General features: G+C 37.2%; 1 protein-coding gene across 1 annotated transcript; it reads right to left on the reverse strand.

Moving 5' to 3' along the window:
- Positions 1 to 1,784: 1,784 nt before the first annotated feature.
- LOC133994160 (NEDD4 family-interacting protein 1-like) lies at positions 1,785 to 11,983 on the reverse strand. The gene is made up of 7 exons (XM_062433376.1): positions 11,794 to 11,983; positions 7,930 to 8,017; positions 6,901 to 7,031; positions 4,921 to 5,008; positions 4,603 to 4,727; positions 4,241 to 4,307; positions 1,785 to 2,997 (listed from the first exon to the last, which is right to left on the reverse strand). The coding sequence occupies exons 1-7, from the start codon at positions 11,821 to 11,823 to the stop codon at positions 2,894 to 2,896; spliced, it is 633 nt and encodes a 210-aa protein (XP_062289360.1). The 5' UTR covers positions 11,824 to 11,983; the 3' UTR covers positions 1,785 to 2,893.
- Positions 11,984 to 12,826: the final 843 nt, after the last annotated feature.

Consider the following 12,826-nt stretch of genomic DNA (forward strand, 5'->3'; position numbering starts at 1 on the left):
CACTCCCAAGCTTCTCTATAAATCAAAAAAGTCCCTTCTTATCTGCTGATAGCTAAAACATGCAAGCAGTGCAAGCACTTGGCCAGCACACATAATTCCCATCAATTACTCCAAGAAATACTTCCGTCTGTGTAAATCGAGGGCAGCTGACAAGACACAGACAACTCTTGGCACAATGGAGTTATTTTATGAATGACATCTGGATAACAAGAACACCTGCACTGGGTGACCCTGCTGGAGAAGAAGAGGAGTGACGTTACAGCGGGATTCAAATGGACTGAGGCTAAATTTGTGTAAGATGTGTATGATAGGGAATTTTATTGTTTGTGTGCTTTGCCAGAATTTACAGCTGAAACACTGTCAGCGGTTGAACCCGTGTGCACCTGGCAAAATGAAGTTTGTTTTTCCAAGGTCATCTGGTGACGTGGACCGGTGTTAAGGGTCTAACTTATAACCTTTGCCCCATTTGTCTCTCCCCTTTTCTCTCTTACACCTTTACGAGCTATTTCTACTGTATATAACATAAAGAATGAACCGAAAATGATTTTTAAAAGCATACGAGTAATGAGTTTTCTGAAGCTGACAAAGTTTAAAGTTCACCTCTTCAGCCCAGAGCTACTGAACATCTGTAAATTTTGACCAACAGCTGTTTCCATTTTTCCAAAGTGCACACTGCAAAAGAGGGAATTACTTCAGGAAATAAGATTTTCTAAAACTACCAGTGGTGCAGCAACTCAGAAGTAAACAACAGGGAAAATCTATCATTCATCGGGACGGGAAACATTTGCTAAAAATGTCATCCAACATTCAACAGTTGCTTTTCAGTATGAAGCAAATTTGTGTCATATTCAGAGTTTCATGAAACACTTAAAAGTTTGGACCACATGGCATGAGTTTAAAGTTGATATCCACTGTATACAGAAGACTAAGCACACCTTCAGACTGGATTTATAATGGATTTATATAATGTTCTACTCTTGGGGATAATAAATTAACCACATGCCGTAAACTAATAACTGTAGTGAATTTAAAGTGGCATTTCCCCCCTGTGAGCTGTGAACGATGACCCGAGTGGAGCCAATGTCATGTCAACTGAGCACCACTAGAGGCCAATATCCGGCCATGATAGGGTAAAGATTGAGGCCTACGAAATAATGTGACACTGTGTGACAGTAAAAGTTTCCAATGAAACCTAAGACGTGTCTACCAGGTGGGTAGTTCAACTTCCTGTTCAGCTGTAAGGAAAAACAGTGCTGACATATATAATTAGCCACCAACAGTAAATCATCTTGATTCTTACACACACGTCTTGTGTTAAATTTAGCACAAGTTAAAGAACATCTCATGTCAGCAACTGAATATCAGCTAGTTTTCCCCTCTCTATGACTAAAGACTGGAACTTAAACCTACAAACCCGCCAACACACCAGCCAAATCATAAAATACTAAACATGGCATATTATATATTAGTTGAAATACATTAAGTCTAATATCATAACCAGTTTATCGTCCACTGAAAGAAAAAAAAATTCTCTAATTTCTTAAAATGTGGGTACCTTGGGATTAATAAAATAAAATAAATCGCTGTATTGAAATGTTTGTATGCAAATGAAAAAGTTCAATAAAATCCAGAGATGACAGAAATGTTACCTCCTGCTTCAAGTAGATAATAATGATTTTAAGCAGCTCTCTGATGTTCCGTTAACTGCCACCAGAAAAGTCGAAACAGGCTGTGATGTCTTACTGGGAGCTTATTCAACTTTGATTAATACTTCAACACCAAAATGTACTTTTCCAGTTTAATTCCAAATATTTTTCCAAGCCAGTTAATTTAATTTTTGCATTAAAAAATAACCATTGCACTTCCACTAGAATGAGGGTAAAACTTAAAAAAATTACTTTTTTAATATTTCATTCTGATTCATTACATCAAGGAGGAAAAAAAATCTCTGCTGTGAATAAATATATTTCTTGTTCTTAACAGGGCAGGGTTTCCAAATCACATCTGGTAATATAATCTTCTTTTTTCCTCATTGGAAACCAATTGGGGTGCCAGTGACTAAGATAGGGGCGTTGGAGTCATTTACTTGACCAGAATCATCCAGTTGTACATCTGAATCTGGTGACAGACTGGCAGTTTATTACATCTCTATCACTGTGTCCTTGAGTAAGGCAGTGACCCCCAGTGTGCCCTGTGAAGCTCAGCTCCTGGCAACTCCTAAATACATCAGGAAAACTCGGCCCGGTCGGCATGTTAGTGGTTCTCAATGTTTTTAGCCCCTCCACCCACAAAAACCAAAGCTCATAATTCTTTTTTTCCCTTTACAGCCTTATATTTCCTGTATAAGTCTACAACAGTATACAGTAATATACTATTTCACAGAAAGTATTAATCGGAAAGGTTACAAGCACATTAAATTGGTACTTGAAATATATTATTTCACATTGCGTGATTTAACCCATATCCCCAAAATGAGCCACTGACCCCTGGGCTGAGAACCGCCTCTCTATACAAATGACTTCATCAGAAAGACGAAAAGAAATTATACATACAAGACTGCCCCCTGGTGGCAAAACAGGAGAACAGTGCATGCTGCTGCTACCAACAGATAGTAAAATAGTAAATAAGGCATTAATTTATACATCACACACTTCATCATTGCAATAGCACTTGACAGGTCACCACTAACAACTGAAGGGTTTACAGAATTCTCAGCATTCACTAATTTACACCAAAAGGGGACAATAGATTGTTGTATTGTCCAAATCATGTCAAGCAGAGGGAAAAAAAAAAAAGTTCTTTTCTCCCTTTTTGATTGGATAGAGCAGAACAGTATGTCTCATTGGAAAAGAGAAAAAAATAACTGATGATTTGAGATCGAGGGTTTGTGAGCTCAGTAGATGAAGAGCACTCGAGTGCGGGGCAGGGTGGAGAAGGTGTCGGCCATCTTGCGGATTCTGGCGTAGTTGATGAATCCTCGGAGGAAGAGCAAGAAGCCTGGCAATGAAAAAAACAAAAACAAAACATAAACAATATAATCCCGGATATAACCACCAGATATAACTACATTTACTAGCATGGGAGCACAAGTTTAAAGTAACAAATACACATGTTATATGGCTTCTAACATGCTAACCACATGTTATGAACAGCTCACAGTTAATTACAAGGCAAACCATGAATTGAAATCTAACATAACTCAACATAATGAACTGATTTAGCAGGACAGGGAAATATTTGCCAGAGGACACAGTAATTACGACACACTTTAAAGACATACCAGGAAGTCTGGGGTTAGCAAAGACTGCAAGTTTCATACTGTGTTTGACCAAAAAACAGTGTAACAAAGTTCCTTTAGTTACAAAATATGTGGTTCTATAACACCTAACAATAATAATAATGGTACATGGCTGGGGACATAATAAATATAGGGGGTAAATAGAGAAAGTTAGTCAACTTTGACTCTCAAGGAGCATTTTTGTAGAACGACTAATCTAATCATGGTGTTGGATTTTCGACGAATTCTGCAACTATGGCATTGTGCATTGTAGCTTAGCATGTACGTTAATCTGCTGCACCACATGCCACAGCTGAAATAATTTAACTGTTACACCTGCAGTAATTGTTTTTTATCACCTTATAAAGTGTATATGGCCAACTGCCTATTCACACATCCACCAGATAGGGACTAGCATTCATTTTTAGTTTTGTCTGAAGTCTAATAATGACTCTTAGTTCTGTTTTGGCCTTTTTTCAGCTCATGAAGGAAAAACCTGGCTCTTCAGCTGCTCAATGCTCCACTATGTTCACCAGCTAGTAGTTAATGGTGTCTGTCTGCTGTTTGGTGTTGAGCAGGGAATACGCAGAGGATTTTTGGACCTTTTTTGCTGAAAACGGCTGCCTGCTGCTGCCAAAAACAATGCAAAAAGAGCAAACCTAAGCAGCAAAGTTAGGGCCCGGAATGAGCTGAAAGACACTAAAACACTCCCTAAGGTTGAAGGGAACTGCAGAGTCTCTGGATTCATCACTACAAGCAACTCCTTTCACATAAAAGTAGTCATGTCATCCATGGTAAATATAAAGTATTGATTTTATCCACATTAACTATCCCATAATAACAGGATAATTACAGTTAACTATCTTGAGAATGAGCTCCAGAGAACTGAAATGTATCACCAGCAGGAATAAAAACATTTGATTCCCTATTTGAGTCATTTAAATTCAGAGGTTGGCTACTCACCCAATACCAGGAACACCCACCACAGCCAGTACTGTCCATCAAAGTAACCAGGGAAGTATGTGGAGAACTACAAACCCAACAGAGCGACAGAAATGACTGGTTAGAATAAATATGGCCTGCGTTGTTTCTACTCAAATGAGTCCAGCATTATAAAAGTGAATGAAGAAAGCAGCAGAGTTCTGAAGTGATCTTTGAGGAAATAGTTCAGTGCCAACACACTAACCACTACAGAAAAAACATTAAAATACCAAAGTGGTGTTTGGGGCTTTTGAGTTGTTTGTGCGTACATAAAACCACATTTTATGTGTTTGTATGTGTGCTGAGTCATGTCTGTGTTTGTGTGTGTCCGCTCCTTGACGTACCCTGACTATGAGGATCCATTTGATGAGGGAGAGGCCAAAGCCTGAGATGGCCCCGTAGCGGCCGGCCGCTGAGGTGGTCAAACAGAAAGACAGGAAGAAACCAATCCAGTTGAACAGGAATGCCACTGGACAAAGATAGATGGAAGGAAAAGAGAGTGATTATTAGGGATATCAACAGAAAAAAACTACGCATTTTTTTGCTTATTTATATGTTGAGAGCAGATGACTTTATGAGATAAATCTCAGGAGAAGAGATGACTAAAGATTAAAAAAACGTGAGTAAGATGAGGAAAGAGGTGAAAAGACGAGTAGACTAACTGAAGAAAGTGAGCATGAAAATGCCGTCATTTCCTATCCTCAGCTGATCAGCATCTTCAAAGTCGTCTCTGGTCACAAAGTCTTCATCCTGTGATGAAATAAGTGGAAAAGGTGAAAACAGTGAGCTTTTTAAGCACTAATCATTTCACAACAGAACAGCCAGTCAGTAGCAGAGCTTTCCAGGGCTAATAAGGCAAATAATGAATATCTAAAGTGTCTTTCTATTGTAAAGCCCAATCATGTCTTATTTTATCCCATTAACTATACTTAAAATTCAAGTTCAGTATAGTGACTGTGATCAAAGTGAACTGTGATTAAGCCCAGGCTAGCACCTGCTAGTGATAAGCAAGTTTTGCTGACAACAGACAATACATAAAACAAAAAACAACCAACAGTCTAATGGAAACATCACACCACAGCAAGCACATTTAATCACTGTCACTTTACCCAAAGCTCTGCAGTCAAACTCAATGCAGGACATCAGGAGAGCCAGTCGAGCTTGTACAACCATCTACTAAGCACTAGCTAGCACTAGTGAATACACAAACATACAGGAAGGGAGGGGGTACTGAATACATAAACACTATAGGTATTATCTGTGTTTACTTTCCACACACCAAGCCAGGAGCAAATACACTTTGTCTCATCATACACTCTCTTCATCCACTCCTCCCAGTTACCTCCAGTGAACTGCGAATAACATCGTCAAAAGTCTCCAGGCGTTCCCTGTGCTGAGGCTGCTGCTGAGCGTAAGGCAGTGTGTGGCAGAGAAACACAACACCAGCAATCAAACAGGGTGGCCTCACATGCATTGATCACATTGACCACTAGAGGTCAGAGAGGAACTGTCTTTTTTTTTTCTTTTTAGTTGAGAGATATTTTTGTTTTCCTTTCAGTTATAACAGAGACGGTAGCTTTTAGGCCACATCAGCAGCCATGCATGCATGACGATGATCGTGGCTTTTGTGTTTGAACAGCTTGTGACAGAGCCTGCACAAGATTACCGGTGTCCTTTTTGTTCTTTTTTTTAAAACTGTCCCTCAGGCATTAAATTAAAGTTATTGACACACTGTTGAGATTAAGTGTGTCATCAGACATAAAATAAATAATGACATTTTGAATAGGTGCTATCAGTAAGGAAGGCTTTGTGGTATCTGTGGAAACTATAAGAGCAAACTCATGTCTTCCTCCGCAGCACCAACAGCTTTTTATAAGCACAGTGACAACAGAGATTTCACAGCTAGTTTCAGCCTTAACAATATATGAGGTAACTGATGCAGAGATAAATCCCAAATAGAGCTGCAACTAACAGTTGGGTTTTTTTGTATTATTTCATATCATTACACACTGTGACAGGCATTTTTTTACTTGTTTTTCTTATTTTATAGGCTGAACAAGTGATCGATTAATAATTTAAAAAATCAACTAATCTAAAAATCTAAATCTGACTCAAACTAATTAATCAATAACCAAAATAGTTCTTCTTGTCTTAACAAAATTTTGATATGAACCCTTCATGAAGGCAGTTTTTTTGTTTATTTTATCAGTGTTGGTGTTATGAATTGCAGTATTCCAAAGTCTGAAGTTGCAAACCACTTTAGAAATGCTTTGTAGATATTTACTCAGATTATGGAGAAACAATGTGCACAGAGAGAGTTCAGGGGAGCTGAGGAATTGAAGCATTGCATTTAATATATTATGGTTATTATGAGCAAGAAAACAGTAAAATATTATTGAATGCATCATTACTATGAGCAGTGATAAAAACTGTTTGTTCGATCTTTACATTTTAAGAGTGTGAATTTGCTCAATCCTAGCAATAAGTAAGAAAGAGACACAATCAGATCACTTCCTGCATTGCAGACTACTAAGGAAATGTTTGAGTGTGTGTGTGTGTGCGTGCGTGTGCATGTGTGTGTGTGGTGAATGTGACTACAAGCATAAAAGGTAAAAGGAAAAAAAAAAAAGGGAGACACTCACTCTTCCGGTTACGAGGGGAGCAGTAGTCTCAGCTTTGGTTCTTTCTGCTTCATCATAGGAAGGTAGCGTAGTTGCTACGTTGTAGGATGGAGGCTTGGGGAAAACCCCATCTTCCTTGTAGTCAAAGTATGCTGGAAAAGTGACAGCACACAGTTTCAAACACCAAGACGGATGTTTAACTTAACATTGGCAGACAGCTGATTAGTAACTGCGTCACATATTTATTTTTATTGTCAAAACTAAAGCAACTATTTAACACAGCTTCTCATATCTTCACATAAACCTCTGAAGTGCTTCATAACTTTGAGCAACTCCAGATGTGGAAACACGCTGAAGATTACAATTCCCCACTGACAACAAACTCATAGGTAATACATTATAATAAAAGTACAGTTTATGCAAATTTATATGGACAAATCTTTCTTTTTCTCACTGAACAACATGTTTGACTAACCCTATAGTGAAAGTATAACTTGGAAGTTGAGGTTAATAAGAGATCCGGCTGTTACGTAAAACTGTTAAACGTATATGAGATAACTATTACAGCTGAGAGGCCTCCTACAAGCAACCAGCTCTTCTTTAAAGAGTGCATCCACCGTTTTGAATTTTAGAAGAGATGAGATGAGATGATTTAAAGTAGGGGTGCAACTAATTATTATTTTTATTATCGATTCATCTTTTGATTATTTACTTGAATAATCAATTAATTTTGTTCTGTCCATAAATTGTCAGAAAAAGGTGAAACGTGTTTCCCCAAAGTCCTCATGTCTTGATTTGTCCCAACCACCCGTCAACAAACCAAAGATATTTATTTTACGGTTACAGAGGACTGAAGAAGTTAGAAAATATTCACAGCTGAGAAGTTTTTTTCTTAAAAGATGACTCCAAAAAAATTCATTTATTATCAATCAATTAATCGACTTATCATTACAGCTCTAATTTAAAATAATTATGGAGGTCCAAATGATCCAGGCTGAGTGAATAATAACAAAATAACCTCAGAAACGTCCGGGTGAGTCATGGTCTTACCAGCATTGTCCACTGTGATGCTGCTGTATGGGGGCGGAGCATCAGCTGCTACCTGCGAACTCTCTTCTGGGTCCTCCTCATTGGGCAGCTGTGGGAGGGTGAGAAACCACCACATGGTTTATTTATGGTTACGATGCATATGTCAGCACTGCTGCTGCTCTTCATCTGGAATAGATGCTTTTAGAAAAAGAGGTTTCACGCACCCTGCCTGCAGTTAAAGAGTATTTTAACACCCTGGCTTACTTAAAAGGACTTACAAAGAAAGCTTCAATATAACAATCAGAGGAAAGGAAAGGAAACCGGGCCTACATCAAACAGGTTTTTCAAGCACATGTGCACATTAAAAAAAAAAAAAGAGGAAATGAGCATCGACCGCAATGAGTTTCTCTTTTCTTCTTTTGCTCATTAAAAGCAGGAAACATGAGCAGGCTAAAAAAAAAACACAATCACAGTTTTGTGTGCCTTTTAAGACCCAGAAGACAGACTCAGCTTTTCCTTATTCCTGATTCAGCTGAACAAAGAAGCACATTTTATCAATTAACACTAGTGTCTGTTTGCAGAAAGACCACTGAGGTGGTGCCGGATGCCGAGTCGTCTGCAACAGCGGGTTTGCAGAGTCATGAATTATGGGTTGTTTGGGGTTAACACTTTATTTTACAGGTGCAACCACAAATTCATGGTTTTACATTACAGGCAAAATGGGGGACGGTGGTAACAGGTTACCGATAAGCTGTACAAGTTGAATCATTTATTGCTAACATAGCCTGATTTTAGTCAGCATATCACCTGACCTCTGCAAAAATATGAAACTTCAACACACAACACCAGTCAAAAGAACACCAAAAAAAGAGTACAAATAATTGATCGATTATCAAAATAGTTGCAGATTAAGCTTCTACATCAATACACTAATTGTTGCAGCTCTAAAATAAAGCACCACCTGTGACAGATACCTAGAAACTTCTTCATCAGTAAGGTTGACTGTGTTTATCTTTACCTCTGTGAGTTTATTAGAGAGTAAATAGGTGTTCAAGTCTTTTTAACCCTTTTAGATCACATGCCCAGTCATACTGTGCACCTGTTTTAACGATAAATATCCCCAAAAAAATCTTTGTGATCAAGTTTTCATCCTGTAAAATAGAATATGACATGTGCTTACGTCGGCTTGAACCAAGCAATTTGATTTAAATGTTTTAATATAATGACATCCACCCATCACTTTTCAATGTTCAAATTCTTCCCAACGTTATGGCTGTCCTATTACACTAGTCACAATACGTAAGTTAGATACTCTCAAAATGCCCTTTCATCTGAACTTCAAGATAATATGACAAAGATAGCATCTGAGCCATCCCTGAAGACAAGCAATTAGTAAATCAGTCCTGAGATAATCGCTGTTACTAAGAGGCAACTTTCTACTCCAGTTCTCTGACAGAGCAGCTTGCAAGTTCAATTTAAACAGTGGTCAAGATAAGTTGACATACAAGTCAAACGAGCGTCATCGAACATCTCTACATGCAAATGCAATTTTCACATAGGTTACATTAACTTAAACATGACTTTTGAGCTGCTAAAAATTACTTTTAGGTTTGTGTCGTGGTATTGAGATATTTAGACAGTTACTGTAACATAGTCATAATTATGGTGTCATGACAACACTAGAAGTAACAGTTAGTACTGAAATCCTAAATGTAAGTAAAAATACCAACACAGCACTGTAAAAATACCCCATTACAAGTAAGTAATTATCATTAGTATATAAGTAGTAGTATTATAAGTATTAGTGGCAAAGTGTACTTAAATTATCAAAGTAAACATACTCGTTATGTGCCCTCTGATTGATCGCATCATTAGATTATTAACACTGAAGCATCAGTGTGTAAACAGCATGGAGCTAGTTTGAGCTACTTTATATACAGTTAGCTAGTTTAATCCAGTGGTTCCCAACCTCGGGGTCGCACCCCTCGAAAGGGTCACCATCAGTTTTTGGACTTTTTCCACTAATCATTGATTTTTGGTCAAATATTGGATCATTTAAACTAAAGCCAGACCGATATATGGGTCAGCAGATATTATTCTATATATTCAATATTATTATATCGTATTGGCATGTTGTCTGATATGCACCGATATTTTTAAAAGTTATTTAGGCAGTACTTTATGTATAGTTGATCCTTTTTCTTTTCATATTTCATATTTTCATATTTCATATATAAGTACATATGTTTTGTTGTTGTTGTATGTGTTTATTATTTACATGATTGTATAATTATTAAATTCCCAGTTAAGTTTACAGTGTCAGTTTCCATAGTTAAACTGTAAAATATCCTGCCTCCATTACATATCTTTATCACAACTATTTGATAATCACATGTTTTCAAAAATGTGCGTTTTATATTCATATTCTGTATATTTAAGATTATCAGCCAATATATCGACATCTGCATTTTTTTTTTACTCCCTAATATCGGTATCAAAAATCCAGCATCGGTCGGGCCCTAATTTGAACATTTATTGGAGTGAAAGCATGTGAGAAGTTTAGAGGGAAAAATCACTATTTGATGGAGCTGTTAACGACTCAGACATCTGAAATGTGACCCTGACTACACACACTGCTTTTTGTACGACCACAACATTTCATCTGAAAAGTAAACTAAAGCTGTGAAATAAATGTAACTGAAAGCACAATATTACTACCTTAAATGTAGTGGAGTGGAAAGAAAAATATTACTATCTTAAATGTAGTGGAGTGGAAAGTACAATATTACTACCTTAAATGTAGTGGAGTAGAAAGCACAATATTACTATCTTAAATGTAGTGGAGTAGAAAGCACAATATTACCACCTTAAATGTAGTGGAGTAGAAAGCACAATATTACTATCCTAAATGTATTGGAGTAGAAAGCACAATATTACTACCTTAAATGTAGTGGAGTAGAAAGCATAATATTACCATCTTAAATGTAGTGGAGTAGAAAGCACAGTATTACTACCTTAAATGTAGTGGAGTAGAAAGCACAATATTACTATCTTAAATGTAGTGGAGTAGAAAGCACAATATTACTACCTTAAATGTAGTGGAGTAGAAAGCACAATATTACTACCTTAAATGTAGTGGAGTAGAAAGCACAGTATTACTATCTTAAATGTAGTGGAGTAGAAAGCACAATATTACTACCTTAAATGTAGTGGAGTGGAAGTATAAAGTAGGATTAAGTGGAAATACTCAACTAAAATACAAGTAACACAAAATAGTACAGTGCGTTACTGACATAAAACAGTAATTTGGATTAACTGGTGTATCAGTACTACTAGATCAGCACCATGACAAGGCAAATGTCTGCAGACACAGTGTAAGCAGTCTAGCTGGAGGATTAAGCAGTGAAATTAGCCCAGATAAAACCAGCCATAACACACCCACTGCTGCAGGTCATGTGCCGTCTAAACATTAGCCATCAGCACAAAGTGTGACTCGTTGTGTATTTGAAGCCTTCCCTTTTTCTAACTAGCTGATACAGACATAATCTCACCACGAAAACACACACAATAGACGACAAAAAAAACAACACAAACGCCCCGAACAAACAAGCAAGTTCACATTCATGTTATAATAGCAGTAATAGGAGAGGCTAGCAGGGAAATGTTAGCATGCTAGTAGCTGCCAGCAGAAAACTCATCTATAAAAGGTGATAATTAACAACAATGACAGCCAGTTTCCTTCAGTATGAGACCGTCGGGAAGGTGACACTGAAGACACACCCCAGCTGACTGTGGGCTTCTTCAGCCTGTTAATTAACCAGCGTCCCCGATGTTAAATCTTTGACGTGTTAGCTCGGTATTATTCACCGATATTAAGCTTCATACCTGCTGATATCTGGCGCTCGGTTCGGCCATTCTGGGTTTGAACAGCTGTCGATCAAACAACAGAGGAAGCAACACGCTGCCGAGACACCCCCAAAAGAAAAGGAAATTATATAACAAGTACAAACTGTAAACTCAAGCCTCGCCACAACACAAAAAAGCCCTGCTATTCCTTTCGATTGACCACACTTCTGTCAAGTGTCAGCATTAGTCCGGAAACAAGGCACAGCTTCCGGTTAGCGCTTTAAAATAAAGTACATGTTGCAAAACAGGGTTCGGAAAATGTAATAGGTAACAGATTACTACTTACCCTATTTAAAATATAATAAGTAATGTAACTATTTCAATTACTTAATCAAAGTAATGTTACTTATATTACATTTGAATACTTTTTGACTACTTTTCTGATTTTCTAACCAATGTTTTTAACTGTTGTGGTAAGTGTACCCATTAAGCCCACCACAATCTACGTTCAGGTGTTTTTCATGGATACTGACATGATTTATAAGGGAGATCGTTTCTTAAAGAGCAAGATTGATCTCTCATTTGAAAATGTATTCATTAGTTCATGTAGATTTTGGAATATAAAATATAGATATTTTATGAAAAAAGTCAAAAGTCTGGCATGGGTGTAATTGGTACTGTGACACAATTTAAGGCCATGTGTGCTCCAAATAAGCTCACGGCATGATTTATTTACAACAACAACAAAATTTAAAGAAAAAACGTGATTTCAAGGAAATTAAAAACAGCAGTATAATCAGTAACATGTTAAATATTTAAAAAATGAGGAAAATACCCTCGTCCTGAGCACAATCTTAAAGGTCTGACTTCAGATGTACTGTAACAGATTACAGTTACATTTATTTTGTCATTAAATTACGTATGGCTGTTACATGTAACTAGTTACATGTTACTCCTCAACACTGGTTGCAAATATGTTGGGTTATTTACATCAAAGTGTACATGGCCTCTTTTTTATTGATTCAATATTTTCTTTCTAATAAGCAATTATTTTTACTTTGTGGAAATAGAT

Source organism: Scomber scombrus, chromosome 14 (genome assembly GCF_963691925.1).
Source record: "Scomber scombrus chromosome 14, fScoSco1.1, whole genome shotgun sequence".
In the NCBI taxonomy this organism is placed as follows: domain Eukaryota; kingdom Metazoa; phylum Chordata; class Actinopteri; order Scombriformes; family Scombridae; genus Scomber; species Scomber scombrus.